Source organism: Hippoglossus hippoglossus, chromosome 14, assembly GCF_009819705.1.
Source record: "Hippoglossus hippoglossus isolate fHipHip1 chromosome 14, fHipHip1.pri, whole genome shotgun sequence".
Taxonomy (NCBI): domain Eukaryota; kingdom Metazoa; phylum Chordata; class Actinopteri; order Pleuronectiformes; family Pleuronectidae; genus Hippoglossus; species Hippoglossus hippoglossus.
The window spans coordinates 24,032,277-24,050,563 of NC_047164.1; the positions used below are offsets into that span (position 1 = coordinate 24,032,277).

General features: G+C 39.1%; 1 protein-coding gene across 1 annotated transcript; it reads left to right on the plus strand.

The window, feature by feature from the left end:
* The first annotated feature begins 430 nt into the window (after positions 1–430).
* Positions 431–17,805, plus strand: si:ch73-261i21.5 (zona pellucida-like domain-containing protein 1). The gene is given in 12 exon segments (XM_034606277.1): positions 431–501; positions 1,679–1,782; positions 5,698–5,964; positions 5,967–6,189; positions 10,801–10,873; positions 12,910–13,007; positions 13,804–13,884; positions 14,200–14,368; positions 14,834–14,951; positions 15,075–15,095; positions 16,637–16,795; positions 17,104–17,805. Coding segments are annotated over 10 exon segments (1,296 nt in total). The 5' UTR covers positions 431–501; positions 1,679–1,688; the 3' UTR covers positions 16,789–16,795; positions 17,104–17,805.
* The last annotated feature ends 482 nt before the right edge of the window (positions 17,806–18,287 follow it).

Below are 18,287 nucleotides of genomic sequence, written 5' to 3' on the forward strand. Positions count from 1 at the left end.
ATGTCTGAAACAATTCCGCAGGTATTAACATTCCGGTTATGTAATGTCTTCAGGCAGTTGCCTTAAGTTCTCATGGATATTTAAGTATTTAGCTGAAAGTTGAATATTAAGTAGTTTGTAAAATTATATTTTATTTATAAAAAAAATGCAAATAACCATATTTTCTAATCAACAAATCAACAAATTAAGAGCAGCATCTATGAGCTTGTATAAATTCAACTTTAAAGGTTTTCCTGCAGATCCCTAGATTTGCTTGAACTGGAATCCAGATGGGATGAGATTTAGGGCACTTGGCTTTGAAAAATGACTGCAGATGAGGTCATTGCTGAAATGACAAGTTAAATTTATAGGTACTTAAGTAGACTAAAGACACATCATAGAGGCCGCTCTGTTGTTCCATGTCTGACAGATGATCTGGATGTAGGACCCCACCAGCTTGTGTTGCTCTCTTCCCTGTCTTCTCTGTGGGCTTCCTGTCCTCTCCTTTGAGCCAGAAAGGAGGTCAGTATAAATGTGTGACATGGAGGAACAAGCTCACACAGAAGACACATAGTGAGGGAAAGAGGTGGATGCAACATCCACACAAGGTAAGGGGAAACTCTCCTCATCTCTGTGAACAATAAAATATGTTTTAAATATTAATAAAGGTTAAAAGAAATAATGACTAAATAGTTTTACTACCAGCTATAACTTCTATTGGAATTTGATTGATTGATTATCACTCTATGTTCCTTCTTATTTCTTGGTTACATGTCTCATCTCAGTGCAACACTTTATGTTTTTGTTCTGATCACACTTTGTGAGTGAAGAATATATTAACTCCAGTGTAAGCTCTGTCCAATGATGGAAAAAACTTCATTTCATAAATAAGGTTTTGAGACAGTGACACCAAATCATATTTACTGTATCCTGTTTAATTATAAGGTTCTGATGCATTCTTCAGTTCCTCTGTTTGAGGACTGTATTTGCATTATTTCAGTTTAGTCTTTCTCACGTCTGAAGCTCATAGTTAGTAACAAAATATTCACTGAAGTAATAGCCTGAAGTACACTTTTACTTTAAATTGAATAATTCCATTTCATTTATTTTTACACATCAGAGCTTCTCCACTGTATTCTAGAATCAGTAGGCTATTCCGATTCCAATGCTTTCATTTCACTCCATTTATCTGACAGCTGTGGTTACTGGATACTTTTCAGATCAAGACTTGATGCAAAATCTTAGCCCGGAACATATCTTATGAATACAGTATTATGCAAAGTCATGTTATCCCTTATATAAAAAAATAAATTGTTAGCGAGTCTACGAGAAGCATTTCCCCCTGTTTATGGTCAGATTATCCAATATTTTACCAAAATGTTATAATGTTTAATCTTCTCACAAACCCCAGACTTTGTTCTACTGGTTTAAACTAGCTGCACCTTGACCAGATACAGATACAATGATCAATCAGGCCAGGATTAGTATTTTTTTTACTTTGGTAATTTAAGTATATTTTGTTGATATTACTTGGGTTCCAGGATCATGGAAGTAGGACATTCACTTGTGATGAATTAATTTTGTTGTAACTGGGATGTTGAAGAAAGCATTTGAGAGCTTGCAATTCATTGGCTATGTGAGCTCTCTGGGGATGGACCCTTGTGCATGTCCGATTTCTGTCATCTATCTGTCCCTGCAGTTTGAGGACAATGTGGCTGGTCCTTGTTACGTATCAACTTGCCACACTCCTTCTGGCCCGAGCTCAGAATGCCTGCATCGGACACTCCACATTCAGAAGTCCAGGTCAGTGAAACCAGCAGTACTCACACTCTCGTCCTTTTCATCCAGCTGCTGCTCTGACTTCGACCATCCCCCAATTCCTGTCCCTCTTTTCTTCCCACTGCAACCTAATAAGCATCAGCACAGTGTCAGCCTGGCTATCATAGGAGAGTCTTTATCTAGAGTCAGGGTGGGGTGTTTTAAAAAGCTTTGAGAATGAGACAACCTTAAAAAAGAGGCTTTGAGAAGTTAGGAGGACATAATAACACATTTAGTTGCAAACATTTTTAAACTTCAACTTTGGAGCACACATCCACATTCAGAACCAACTGAAAATGACCAGATACGATCAATTTTGACTATCATTTAAAATTATTTAATTTCTGATAAAGCCTTGACAATTTCTATCGCGAGGAGGCCAGTCAGGGACATGAATAGTGAAACCAGAATTTTATTTAAACTGTTGATTGTTGTGTCAGCTTTTTTACAGTTTAACCTTGAGGTTCAAGCCACTGTTAGTGGGGCACATCAACAGACTTTTTTAGCTTGGATATTCAATATTTCATGATGAAATGAACATTGGGAGTTTTCAATTCAATTTTATTTGCATAGCAACAAATCCAGTGATGAAATCCAACAGTTCCCACAATGAGCAGCACTTTGGCAACTGTGGAGAGAAAACACAGCCATATTCTAACAATTGATATTGTAAGGCAATATTTCAGTTGGCATTTACATGAGTTGTTAATAGAATATTCCATTTACATTTTCATTAAAAATGGCATAGACTGGTTGTGACTCATGTCAACATTTTGTGCTACTTGTTTACACTGTCACTCAGGGCATGTGTCATCAAAGTTGGTAACTGCTGTATGTCAATGTTACAAAATGCTGTGAAAACTCCAATAGGACGTTATTATGCCTGTTGGACACATACAGTACATGTCGATATTATGCGACTCAGGTCAGAATAGTCCACAAGTATTCAGATAATGCTGTTTACGTGGCAGTGTAGTATTCTGATGAACGGAATTTGGTTAATATTAAAATAGTGGTGTCCATGTAAATGGAAAACTGAGTTTTGTGCTCTGGTGAACCTTTTCTCGCTGTAGAACTTTTTTTTGTCGTTGTTTATGGTTCTTTGTGGAACTGAATTCAAAAGAAGAGTTCTTCAAAGCACACCTTACTGCACTTTTGGTGCTTTGAAGAACCTTTTCACGTTAAATCATAATTTTTTGGGGCAAGAAGAATGTAACATCGCCATTTTGTCTGTACATCATCAACACGTATTTTCCCGCCCTCTGGTCTGGAGCTGGAGATCTACAGTCAAGGTAAATTCAGTCTAACAATGTGATTATATCATTTATCTGTGGTGGAGTCTCAGTTAACCATGACACGTTTACCTCATTGTAATGGTTTTTGTCTCACATTGTTTGGTTAAAGAGCGAACTAAGCATTAGCTTGCTAGCTAGCGTTAGCCACATTAGCATTAGCTACATTAGCTAACATTAGCCACTAGCCACCCTTCTTGAGGCTGTAAAAGTGAAGGCTATGGCCACCACACAATTCAACAAATAATCAAGTACATGCTGGATTAGTTGCTTTGTCTGTGTTTAATATACAAACAGGCTAAGTGTACGATTAATTAACCACAAGCACAAATATCACTGATACTATTTACTATATATTTAGTGTTTGGGCAAATGTTTAAAAGTTAAATATATGTTGGGAGAACAGCAAATGCATATTCTATTCTAATGAGATTTTATTTTACATTTATATTGTTTATTTTAATTATCAGTCTGATTTCTTGCCAGATTTGCTCAAAGTGTGAAACTACCACTGCAGATCCAGGACGAGCGTGAAGCTCTGCCCTGCTGTTTGACCTGCAGTCTGCACAGCTGCATCAGTTAACATGGGAGGGTAAGATATCATTTGAAAAACTAAATTATATATATTTATATATATATATATAATGGGAAGAGCGAAGATTTAATTCTTGTAGTTTCATTATCCACACCAATGATGCCATTACAAAAAAATTGGAAGTTTACCATGTTCCATGGCATGTGTTATTGAGAATATCACCTTTGTCTTTATAATGTCTTTGCTTTTTTCAGGCTAGATTGTCAATGCTGTGGTACTCCTCCTACCATCAGTCTTCAAAGGGGACGTACAACAGCTGTTTATTATTGATAAGGTGAAGTATTCTGTCTCACGTTCTGTAATTATTTTGAGTTTTGTGTTTGTTGTTCGAATTATTCAAACATAACATTTATTCTACTTTGAGGTTTCAAATTCAAGTTTTAAAAGCTATAGATGATGTGCTTAACAAAACTTGTGTTTTTTAATTCATCAGAATCTTATAAATCCTCTGGTGTTTTGGTCAGGAACATCAACCAATTTCGATTTTAAATGTTTATTGTGCTTCTTTAAAAACATGTTGCTTATTGCCAAATAAACAAGACAGGTGAAATTGCTAAAAATATACTTGGACCCATAAAGTTAATGCTATTTAATACTACATATCATATAGAGTTTGAGCACCGATGGTGCTGGGGCTGGAACAGTCCATAGCACTCAAGGTGCAGGAGACATATTGTTTTTGTGGAGATTATTTTGCTGTGGAAAAGCATCTTTGAGGACCTTAGGATGCTTAAAAAACTTAACACATTATTTTAGAGAGAGTCAACTTGGTTCCTCTAGGATCTACTTAGCAGTGGGGGCAGGCTGACTAGCTTAAACTTTGTTTCTAACAACCTGTCTCATTTTCAGACAATGCAGTGTGTCAGACTTTTTTTTATTATTGTATTTGACAGGATCCAGTATATCTGTCTCCAACGTGTTCTGAGTGACTGCATGAACCAGTTCCCTCCTACAGAGCAGGCCATCACTGTGAAGATGGATGGCATTTGGATGCTTCTTGATGATGGCAGCGTGGACATCTCCCTTGACCTGATGTTTGCCTTTTTATTCTATCACATCTTCCATGCTGAGTACCCCAAAACCTTGAGGAAGACAATGCCCTTTCTGGAATCCTTGTGGTGTCCTGGATGGTTACTTAGATGTTCAACCCTACATGTTTAACTTGACAGGCCGGGTAGTATGTTTTTACATATGTTGTAATGTAAAGCTAAAACTGTTATTCTGATCACCAATGCTGTTGTCAAGGTAAGGTCTCTATTTTCATTGTGAGGTTGAACTACTAATTTAAATGTTACTCCTAAAAATAAAACACTGACTGAATTGCTTTTTCAATTTCATTTGTTCAGATCATTTTAATTTCATTACTTATATGCTGTCATATTTCTGAGGAGAAAACTTGAAGGGTTTTCCTGAGGAACAACAATTTGGTTTAAGCAGGTATATTTCAAAATAACAGGTTTTAGTTTTCTAAAAAATACAATTGTAGAATTTCAACAAAGTCTTTATGAAAGGTTACTGATTATGTGTGTATGGATGTATTTATGTATTGATGTTTGCATAGATAGATAGATGGATAGATTATTTTTTGATCCAGAGGGGAATTTAGTTTAAGAACCTCTTGGTTTTCTAAAACACCCAATTGAACTGGTTCTTCAGGGAACCCATAAACATTGTAAGGTAATGGTTCACTTTTGGTTCTAACTTGAACCTTTCTTTTAACGGTGCAGAAGAAATAACTAGGACTCAGCACCTCACCTGTTAACTCTTTCAGACAGACTCCCACATGCCCCCACTAGATTCCTCACCTCCAGTGTGACATGGGCTTCCTGTCATTTACAAAAAATAATAAAGGTTCAAGACTTGTGATGTTTCTCTTCCAGATCCCCAGAGGGCACGGTACATGTAGAGTCATACATCTGTGTAATGTGTATAATCTGTGGAATGCACTTTAAAAATCCATTCTACAGTTGACAGCAACAGATCCTTAAAGCTGATTCTGGTCTCTCTCTTCAGTCAACTCAGACATCGAGGTCGTCTGTGGCTCTCAGACAGTGGACCTTCAGATCCTTCTGTGCCCCATCTATTTCAATGGATACAACGAGTCTCTGCTGTCGCTCAACTCAGTACACTCCAATCACCTGTGTAAAGGGACAGCAGACTGGTCAGTGGACCCACCTGTCGTTAGATTCAACTTCTCCATAACAGAGGAGGGCATCAGTGCCTGCTCCAGCACGCTGACAGTAAGTTATCAATGCCTCAAAACACCCAGAACTCACACAATAGATTTTTACGAAGCCAAACTAAACTCCTTTCCTCAAAGGTCACCCAGGAGGCGGGAACTGGCCTGTTTTCAGACTTCTCCCATGTCGAGTACATCAACATCGCAGGCATGGTCTGCTCGGTGGACCCCAGTACAGGAGCCATTACCTATCACCAAGAGGTGATGTACAAGTTCTCCTGCCGCTACCCTCTGCAGTACCTGGTCAACAATACTCAGATGAGTGTGTAAGTGAACCTAGCTGTTAAAAGGCCCAATGAAATGAATAATACATTTGTCTCCCTGTGTTAACTGCTCATTTATCTCTTGTTTTAACTCTAATACTTAATCTCTGTCTCTTCTCTTCCTGTAAAACAGTTTAAACTGTTTGGTGACTCATGACTCATACTGCATCCAATGATAATGCCTTTTGGAATTCTGCCAGTGAGTGACTGGTGCACAGGACCTACATTGTCCAATAGATGAGTTAAATCCACAGACGTAGGCAAAGGCGTTGGTGAGAAGACCAAGACAACAGAGCAGGCTGTCACCGTGACTTTACATGTTGAGCTACTGTAAAAAATGTATATAACATGTACATTCAGAAAAAAACTAAAGATGTGATTGGTGCTGGATCCACATCACAAAACATTAGAAAAAGTGGAACTCCTAAAAAAGCGGAACACCTAAAGCTGCTAAAGGATTTACAGTATTTGCCGGTGAGCACAATTAAAGCTTCAGTATGTAAGATGTAGGTGAAAGGGATCTATTGGCAGAAATTGTATGTAAAATAATCCTTGTGATGTTTTCACTAGTATATAATCACCTAAATTATACGAGCTGTTCTAATACCTTATATTTACATCAGGAGCGGGTTCTCTCTATGGAGGCTGCCATGTTTTTTACAGTAGCTCAGACTGGACAAACTAAACACCCTTTGAGTTTTATGACAACTGAAGGCTAACACAGGTTCTCTTTCATGTTTGGAAGATGAGGGTGAGGTGAGGGGTATTCAGCTGCAACATCCAACTTCACCACTAGATGTCACTAAATTCTACACTCTGAACCTTTAAGGCTCTTCCTCAGATTTCTGATGAAGAAACAGGCACCATCTTAAGTACCCACAATCAATTTGGAACAAATCACATGATGAATCAGCAATACGGAATGTCTACATTTCATAGTAGATATCGTAGCAAATATGGATATAAAAATAGTGTGCAAAATATAAACTGTCACGTCAATAGTTGGTATTCCATATAGGTTCAGTATAAATAGCTGTTACAAATACTAACTAGAGGCATCTCTGTCTTGTTTTATGTTAAAATAGGGAGAGTCAGTGTAACAACAAGTTCAACATTCTGGCAGATGTATGGAGAGAAAAAAACATGTTATCAAGAGAGAACATATAAGAACTAAATTCACAGAAAAGATCTAATATCAAATTGTTCTTTAAAACCCTTTGTGGCTAAAGTGCCATTGGTGTAAATCTAAAAAAGCTTCGGTATCTACTATAATGTATATAGATTAGCTTTGAAGTCCTTTTATTAGTCCCGCAATGGGGACATTTGTAATATTACAGTAGCAAAAAGACATCAGCAGTAATAAATAGAACTAGACTTGCGGTCCCGAGCCTCGCCACCGCAGGGAAGCGACACGACCGCACCGAGGCAAATTTTGAGGTGGATCAAATGAAAAATGTTGGCATAACATGACAAAGTATAAAACATGGTACTTCCTTTCACAGCTAGGGGGCGCTGTGACTATTAAAGTATATTTGCATAAAGAACGGGTGGTTTCTTCATCACAAAATGTAGTTTGACAGAGATTGGAGCAAAAACATGGAAGTTACAGTTACTTGAAGGTTCTTGGCGAGACATCAATATTCGCCGCCATGCCAAGGACACGCCCCATGATGACAACTCACAAGTTTGATTCTATGGCATTATCAGCTCCTTTAGGCTCTCCTGACCAAATTTCACATGAATCGGGTGAACGGGCTAACTGCAGGATACTTAAATGTAAAACATGACATTTCCTGTTACAGTTAGGGGGCGCTATGACTATTATTGAATATTATCATATGGAGCTATTCAGGGCGAGACCTTTGTCGTACATATGTGGTTTGAGGCAGATTGGACAATATACATGGAAGTTATGAGCACCTATTGTTTTCTGGCGCCCCCTGACAAAAACTCATAGATTACATAACTTTTAATCAGAAAGTCTCTAACATGACGTATACCAAATGTGAAGTCGATCGCATGAAATCTGTAGGAGAAGTACGAATTTGAAGTACGTGTGAAAATCACGCCAAATATCATATTCAATCCAAAATTGGCGACTTCCTGTTGGGTGTGGCGAAGAGTGTCAACAGAATTTTTTGTAAGTCTGGGCATGATACACATGTTTGCCGATTTTCATTGTTCTAGGTGAAAGTAAAAATTTAGGAAGACCCTAGTTGAAATGGCGCTATCGAGCCATTTATGGACATACGTTCCCAACCACATTAAAATATGTCCATTTTCACCAGACCTGGTACGCCCGCGGAATTTGTTGACTTTAGAGTATGTTGCGTTTCCCAAAAAAGCATTTCAATATGCAGAAAAAGAAGAAAAACAAAGAAAAATAATAATCAGAGCGAAAACAATAGGTCCTTGCACTGTCGTGCTCGGGACCTAAATATAAAAGTAATATCTTGAAATATAAAAAAATATGAATGGATATAAAATAAAATTAATATATACAGTGTAAAGAAACATATTATGTGAGAGAATATGTACAGTGAATAATCTATATTGCTGATATGTCATGTGATTTGTTCTAAATGGATTGTGGGTATTTAAGAGGGCAACTCTGTTCATTTATCAGAAGTCTGAGGGACGGGCAAATAAATCCTTTAACAGGAGATTTAGGTGTTTGGATTTTCTCTATTGTAAACAAGCTGCTAGTTGTCGATCCTAGCACGAGAGCTGCTATTGGCTACTGTAAGCAGTCAGGTCTGGTGAAAATGTACGTATTTTAAATACGGCGCGTGGCGCGGAATTTTGATAGTCATAGCGCCACCTAGCTGTAACAGGAAATGTCCCGTTTTACTTTTAATTGTCCTGGAGTTAGCCCGTTCATCCAATTTATGGGACAAATTTGGTCAGGAGAGGCTAAAGGAGTTGGTGATGCCATAGAATCAGACTTGTGAGTTTTCATCAGGGGGCGTGTGCTTGGCATGGCGGCGAATCTCGATGTCTCGCCAAGAACCTTCAAGTAGCTGTAACTTCCATGTTTTCGCTCCAATCACTGTCAAATTTCATTTTTGTGATAAGGAACCTGCCCTTAAGAGCTCTATATGCAAATATACTTTAATAGTCACAGCGCGGCCTATCTGTGACAGGAAGTACCATGTTTTTTACTTTGACATTCTACACCTACATTTTTCATTTAATCCACCTCAAATTAGGTCAGGGAAACCTTGAGATGCTGGTGACGCCATCTTGTGACACTAACCCCACTATATTGAACCATAATGGCGTGCATTTGGATGGAACGTCAACAAACAGGAAGTGGCTGTAAAGTCACTGCACATGCACCAATCTGCCTCAAAATGGACGCATACAATAAGAGTCACTATGTGAACACAAGGATTATATTGGGCAGTTGAGGCAGAATGGCTCAACAGCGCCACCTACTGGAAACTGCAAGTAGTCCCTCTGGTTCACACTTCATTGGAATAACCTAAATTTTTCCCAGCCGACTCAAGACCTCAGCTGAATCGTGATCAGCAAGCATTCTCTGGCGCCTGCCGATGGACACTTGGACACGGTCTGACATCCTTCCCGTTGAGTCCCGAGCGAATTCCTCTTCCTGGGGCGACCGGGGGACATGACCGCGTCACTTCCCCGCGGTGGTGAGGCTCTGGACCGCATTGTACTTGCTCGCAAGTCTAGTTTTCCATTGCTGCTGTTAGATGGTGAAAACTTTCACACAATAATTACAATCATTGCTGATCATGCACTCCTACACTCTGCTCTTCCTTTGCAAATCAAAGATAACTTATTTTTATATTATTTAAAATTATATAGAATGTACATTTTTTTTAGTTTGTGTGTAGTTTGACACTGCTCTTAACCCACTAAAACATTCAGGTGCATAAGAAGGGATTTGTTTTACTCTTCCAGTTTGGAATAGATAGCAGGGGAAGTGGCTGGTTAACCTGATCAGTTATTGCCACTGGGATTCAGCGCTATGGTTGAGTCAGTCATTATGTTTTCTTTAATCACTCACATGATAGTTAATTGATGCTGCCGTGATCCCAGGCATTAACAAACTGTCCACTCTGTCTCACATTCCCTCTGAGGGAGCCGTGTGAAAAGGCTCCAGTCTTGTCAAAGTCAGCTCCATCCTCTTTAGAGAGGAGCTTCTCCCACTGTTGAATTAAAATCCAGAGTAGCAAGGATGAGAGATTATTTTTTATCTCTTGTGTCAACTCTTTAAGTGTTGAGTGTAGAGATAAATCAGTAGAAACGGCCGGATATATATTTAAAATACATTCATCTATGGATAAAAATGACATTAAGGGTTAATGATTTTTATATCAAAGCTTATTCCCCACAGATAATGAATGAACCACAGATTTACTGTATATTAGAAAGTGTCACGTTACCATCTTCAGTGAGGCTTCATGGAGCAGCAGTGTCCTCAGAGGTGTGTGTTACCTGTGTGTCTAGTTTCAGGAGGGTTTGAATCTCACCCTGGTGTGTTGTTCCCTCATGTATCAAATGAATGATGACCTGGTTGTCAACCACTCGGGTGTTTCCTGTAATGAATTCCAGTGGTTGACAGAACTTTTTCTTTTTTCCCAACAGATCTGGGGTCCGTCTGGCAGTCAAAGACAATAATGGGAGTTTTGTCAGCACACTGAGCATGAGACTCTTCACGGTGAGATGTCTGAGGTGTCACCAGAAAGCTGCTTCACACACACACACATAGCACAGTGGAATAAACAGCACCATGTCACCTTCCAGATGTACATTACATTCTTTAAATCAAGGAAATCATTTATTAACAGCAATGAAATGTTATTTGTATAACCCATGTGTTCAAGTAAGAATTTGCCTCATAGGGCTTAACAAGGTGCAACATCCTCCACCCTCAACCCTTGACTAAAGTAAGGAAAAACTACATAAAAAAAACAGGGGGAAATAAATGTAGAAATGCCACAGAGAATTGCAAAGTAGGGATCCCTCTCCCAGGGTGGACAGAGGTGATATAAATGTTTTCTGATGGCAGAGGACATCAACAAAATAATTTTATATTTACAATATCCATGAGAAAAGACAGCGTCTAACATAAATGGAAAGGTGTATCACTGATTAAAGTATCTATACAAAAGAAAATGTCTGAAGGAGATGAAGGGAGCAGTAATGAAGATTGTAATGATGATAGCGATATTGCCAATAATAGTACTTCCAGGCATATTGTAAATCTAAACAATCTATTTGTAATCATCCAATCAGCTTCTTTAACTCATCCGAATAATCAGTGGGATCCAAATGTCTGAGAATTCTTAGCTTTCTGGGACATCAATTTGCTTGCTTAGGAAATTCTGTATCTGTATCTACTGATCCTCTGATCCCTTCTAGTCAGCCTGATCAGGCTTTGGATACAAGTGGTAAAAGGTAAATGGTCTGTTTTAAATATAGCCCTTTACTAGTCTTTATCACTTTAGGTTCCTGCACCGACCATTAGAAATCTTCCGTAGAGTCATGATTTAAACTGAGAAAGCTTCTATTTGCTCAGAATCACAACTTGCCTTCTGACTCAAACAGTTCTGATGCCATTTCTCCTACTATCAATATCAATGCTGAACAGTGACCTCCTAGAAACTTATAACATGTGAACACTGGGTGTAAGTTAAATTGCTTGAATGAGACTCTGATGAGTAGATCAATGTGAGCATCATCTGAACACATCCATCAATGGAAGGATACAGCTCAAGACCTTCTTTACCAATGCGTTGGTCAAAGTCACTAACTCAACCCCCAATCTTTCTGATTCCTCTAGGTTTGTCTGAAAATATTACAGATTGTCAATGTGCTCTCAGACCTTTGGACCCCACTGTATTTACAATCTATAGGCTTCAGTACTTACTTTGTTAATACATGGAAAATAAGTTTATTCACTTGAGTGAAGCCGTTAGCCTACAATTTATGAGAAGATGGATCCCACTCTCATGTCTTCATGCTGAATATGAAGTCCAGTAGATCAGCTTTAAGGGTTAATAGTCTAAAATATGGGGAGCAGCCTGGTGTAAAAATGACACTAGGTGGTCTTAGGGGGGTTAGGAACTGGACTTTATCTTGAATGAACACAGTTTCTTCCTTGAGTCTCTGGAGTCATTTTTCTCATCTCACTCATGGTTATAAAGTGAATAATTCTATTTCCCAAATAGGCAAACACCCCCTTTAATCTCAGTCTAGGATAAGTTACTTTGTTCTAACAAACCTTAAACATTCTTATCCCTCAAACCTTCTTTATTTTTAAGACAATGCTGAATATTTCGGGAAAGTTAGGCTAAACACAAGGATACACTAATATAAACTGAACTATAACTTCTGGTAGTTAAATTAGCATGAAAAGGTTTCTTGTCTTCATGTGTTTATTATTTATTGTAGAATTCAGATTACCTATGAGACATAAATAAACTATATCAAGTGGAATAATTTGATGATGCCAGCTCAGATAAACTCAGTCATCTTTGTACCTTTGTTTGGATACTGGATACTATTGTTTTAGATGTGACTAATGATGATGTCATTATATACAACTGCATCATATAGCCCAGACAACGTCAGCAGAACGACCCTTGCCTTTTCCCAGATTGAAACCTGATACTAGAACTCATTCTGTCAGAAGGAACAACATGCATCACTCTAAACAGCCTCCTCTCCTCTCCTCTGTTGTTGGATGTAAAGGACAATAGCTACTCCTCCAGCCTACAAATCCCCCTCGGAGGCCTGGAGCTAAAGACCAGGATCTTTGTAGAAGTAAGGGCATCCAACCTCAGCAACAGGTACAGAGTATACTGGTTTTAGTTCATCTTCAGAAAGTAGTCAGACCCTGTTATCTTTTTCAATGCTTTGTTGTGTTAATTCTAAATTGATAAATTGCCAATTGTGCCCACCAATCTACACTCAATGATCTTCAATGATAAAGTGGGAGCACATTTTTTGAAAGTTTTGCAATTTTATTGAAAATCTAAAACAGATACAATTATTTAGAGCCTTTATGCAGTCTTTTGTAAAATAGATTGGAAGTTTTCTATCTACCTAACTAAACTGAACTGAAGTCAGCATCCGGGTCATGAAACAGAGCCTCAGCTTCTGTAAGTGTCTCGTTCATATCCCTGACCAAAGCTCAGTTGGGCTGGATGGATCTACATTCTTCTTTTGAGGCAACTGTGCTCCTGGGAACACTGGTAGCTTTAGAACTGCTTTTAACCCCTTGCTTTGATCTACGCCCCAACACAAAATGTTATCATGGAGGTCTACATAGTTCTATGGACCTAATGAGTTGGTCTTTGTCCTGAAATCCAGTGTGAATATAGACACATGTATGCGTCTTTCTAAATTATGGCCAGTCAATTATAGTTGCCACAGGTGGACTCCAATCAAATTGTAGACACTTCTCATAGATAATAAAACAAAAAAAATTCAACTCAACCAAAAATTGTATCCATCAAAAATCTACAACACAATAAAGTCTGCAAAAGGTGCAGGGGTCTGAAATACTCTTTAAAGCCACTGTGATCTCAACTGAAAATGTTTGTATGTCTGGCCTTTTAATGTGCTGATACCAAAACTTGGCAGATTCAACGTGCTCCTAGACCGATGTTATGCCACCTCCTCGCCTTTCCACATTAAAGACACATACCATGACCTCTTTGTCGGGTGAGTTACAAAGATGAAAAGTAAAATAGAAACAGAGTTGCTTTTTGAGTATTCAACCACATCATGGTCTTTATTACCATGTGAAGTTGGCTCAGTGGTTGATTGTTTGATAATTTCAGCCACAGGGATTAAAAATGTACCATCTATAAATCAAAATATAATAGGTTCACCTTCCAGCTAAACTCATCTCCATTTTGTTATATGCAAATACGAGGGTTTTAGTGGTAAAATCATGTGTCTTTTGGTCAGAATTTATCGATTATAGATAAAACCTTGTAGAAAAAAAAACGAAAACACCATCTCCTCTTTTTCAAGGTGTGACCTGGATGGCCAGACTGTAATAGGAACCAATGGAGAGCAACAGGATGCCCGCTTTTCATTCGAAGCTTTCCGCTTTGTCCAAAGCACAGAATCTCTCTCCACCTACTACGTCCACTGTGCCACCAGGCTCTGTGTAAACTCCTTCTGCCCCAGCCTCACTCAGGTCAGATTCCTCCTCCAAACACCCTCTTTCTGCTCGTCTACACAGGACTAACTACTTCACTGTAGATAAAGATTAGTTCAGCATGAGCTTAATTTATTAGGATACTGCACAAATGATACACTGTGGATCTAGATATAAAGTTAAATGAAATGCAATTATATGGAGCTTTTCGATAGTGTTCTATTTGTGACTCATTCTTGAGTGAGCAATTAAAAAAATATGATTTGCAACTGCTTACATAAGTTATGTTTTAAAGAGACATTATATAAAGGCCAAAAATAATTTAGTTTGAGCCAAAAATGCTAAATTCTCTTCTCAACAAATCTATTTGCATGTTAACCATTATCAGTATTAATGTGCAGCCAATCCAAAATTTACCTTCTTGGATTTGTTGGTTTTGTGGCTCAAATGTAACACACACAAAACTGTCTGAACCAAAATGACAAGTACCTGATTCCCCTGCAGAACTGCACCAGCAGCACCAGCTCCAGGAGGCGTCGCAGCATCAGCAACAACCAGGACACCACAGTGAGTGACTCAGCCACGATCACCTCAGGCCCAATCACTACCCGCTTAGATAATGGTAAGAACCCACATGGTCTGTAAAATATACAATAGTAACAAAGGCACTGTTATGTGTTTTAAGTCTGAATTTACCTTTGCTCATGAATGACTTGAAGGTTTCCTTTGTCTTTTCTTCTCGTAGGCAATATGCTGGGATCTGGAGGTATGCAGAGTTCTCTCCTTTGATTACTTCAATTCTATCTACTAACATTGATAACAGTTACTTTGGACTACTATGTCTATTTGGTTTTTCAGATTATTATATAATTTATTGAGTTAATTTGTCCAAAATGGGAGACTCCTCACTTGACAAATGTAAATGGGACCATGTCTTAGAGCCTGTCCTGGGAGGGGAAGGTGCAGGTGAGCACCTTGTTAGTGGGCTTTGATCCAAGAGGCTTTGAGACAGTCTCTGATGGAGGGGATTCATAGTGTTGATCTCTTAAGGGTGAAGTTCAATCCCTCATCTTGGAAATATTGGCCAATCACTGCAAGAAGTGGGCATGCATGTTGGATTGATTCTGAGGCAGACAGAGGCAGCAGTCAAGAGAGAATTGTATCTTCTGCCTTCTGCTTAGAAGTGGTGAATTTACAGTTCCTGGCAACTTAATACATAGTCAGCATAGACAGCATGTATTCTGTCAGAAGACTTACTTGGCTTGTGTACTGTATTACATGAACATCGCTGTAAACATCCTGTCGAACCCCTGCTCAATAATCTGGTAGTTCTATTAACCGTTGCTTTACAGTCTATATGGGGAACAAAGGAACACGTTTTCCAAAAACAAATACATGTGGGAATAAGTCTCAGACAGTCTCTCCTCGAAGGTATTCACAGTGTTGCTCTCAGTTATTCACATGTAAACTGAAGCAAGGAAGTTCAAACCCTCCATATCGTCTCACCTCCACATCAGATAAAGGCACCCGGCTTCCACCAAAGTGCTTGTCGGATGGCAGAACAATGTCCGAAACCCCCTCACCCCACTACTTTCCAGTGGCATTTGAAGCCCCTTTTCCACTGGTCCCAAAACCCACCAACACCCATTAACATCTGGCTTTTGTCTGCAATCGGAATGGATACAATTGGCATTCACTCCCAGGTCAAATGACTCTGCACAGGTTTTCATCGGCTCTGGCTCCAATCAGCAGTGATGGAAATGTGGAACATGGGTTAACACGCTAATTTGGAGAGCCAGTGAGGTGATGTGGAACATGCCACAGTGGAGGCGGGTTTAACCTGTGTTTAAAATACCCAAGTATACTTCAGTGTAAAAGAGGTATGACAGGTTTTGTATCTTTCTAAAACAATCCTACAGGGCTGGTCCCTTCACACAGTGATGGGGCAGACTGTTCAACCTGCCTTTGAGGGTGTCCGACTAGGAGCATGTGTTTGGATGTGTTCAGAAAACATAATGTAGAAACAAGTACATAATTAGAAGAAATTATTTGAGGTGGTTCCCTCATCCAATCAAGTTTCTACTGGATGAACTCCTGTCAAGGTCAAGTCGCTCTAACCAAAAATTGAACAAGTTGCCAAAAATAAATGGATAGATGGATCTTTAAACGTCATTACTCAGACTGTAGTCACCTTATGTGAAGGATCAGGGGAAACAGTTGACATGTTGTACATACATACAGTTATGCTCATTAGTATAAAAAATATACATTGCTCTAAGTGGTCAATTCTTTTTTCTTCCTTTCCAGGGATTCAGCAGACCCATGAGAATAACACTGTGGTGGTGGTTTCAGTCATTGCAGGCACTGTCGGAGTCATCTGCCTCACGCTGGTTGCTTTCGTTGTTTACCAGAAATTCTATTCCATTTCAAACAAAACAATTCTGTGCACCAAAGAATGACTGAGGGTAACGACAGCTTGAAAAGGATTCTGTCCTCTTTCATTCAGTACGGTTCACAATACTATGGGAGCTTAAATGAGTGAGAGCAGATGTCAGAAGTTACTCAAACACCGTTTTGCATTAATTGGTATTATCATATATATATATAATACAACATTATTTAAATAAGAAAGGGTGAGAACAAATTTGTCTTCTAATCTTGTCACTTTGACTTTTTATTTAGCCTATGTGAAGAACACAAGTAAACAGGACATACAGAGTGAAAAGGTTGGGGTTTACTGTTGGGTATGTTTCAGTAATAAGGGAATCATCTCCTGCGAAGAGGTCCTGTTGCCCATACAACAAATACCTTGCACAAAGCTTTAGACATTCTGATGTGAGGTTAATGGATTTGTGGGGTATTTTCAATTGTTAAACCAGGGTTATGGGTACTGTAGTAAAATTTCTATTTATATCTACTAAAGGCTCACACATTTTGTATTTCTGTTTCTAATAAAGGCGTTTGATAAATATTTTTGGGGGTTTTAGTTACGGTGAGTTTCTATGGTGTTTCTTACAATCCTTTTACAAGATGCGATTTTACAAGCTGAACACTCAGCGAGCACTTTATCAGAAACACCACTGGATCTTTCCTCCCATTGCTCTCATACACCTTCAGAGCAGATTCCAAAAGGCGGTAGAAACTTTCCTCTGAGACTCTGCAGAAATGACGTGATGCAGTCATGGCAATATGTAACAGATTTGTCAGCTACTCATTCAAGCTGCCAATCTCTGTTCTACCGCATCACAGAGGTCCGACTGGATTCACATCCGGTGACACCAGATGACATCCCCCCTCATCCCCTACAAATTGTTTATTGCCCACACCATTACACCACCACCATTAGTCTGGACTGTTAATTCATGGTGTGTTGGGTCCATATGCGGCGTGTGCTTTTTGCAGATGATGTGGTTTTCCGGTGTTCATAGGGGCGGTTTGTAGCTGAGTGTGAGGCAGGATGAGAATCAGCTCCTTCTGGTCCAAGGCCATGGTTCTCTGCCGGAAAATGTGGCTAGGGAGATACCCTACTTGACCGGCTACCTGTGCGACCTGAGCCCGGAAAAGCGGAAGCCTTTCTATGGACGGATTCCTGATGAGGAAAAATTCTGATTCAGTTCAGCAGAAATCCAGATTCATTAGACCAGGCTGCATTTTTCCTCCTTAACCATCTTGAGTCTGTGTCACTGCAGCCTCACACATGGGTTCTTGCCTGACAGGAGTGAACCCGATGTGGTCTCTGCTGTTGTAGATCATCTACCTCATGGTTGGACGTGATGTTCATTTTCAGATGCTTTTCTACTCACTAGTTTGTAGATAGGTTATGTAGTTTCCGTAGCGTTTGTGTCAGCTCCCACCTGTCTGACCATTCTCCATTCTCATCAACACAGAACTGCTGCTCACTTGATACGCTTCATTCTGAGTAAAAACTCAATTGTGTGGTAAAAATAAAGGGAATCAG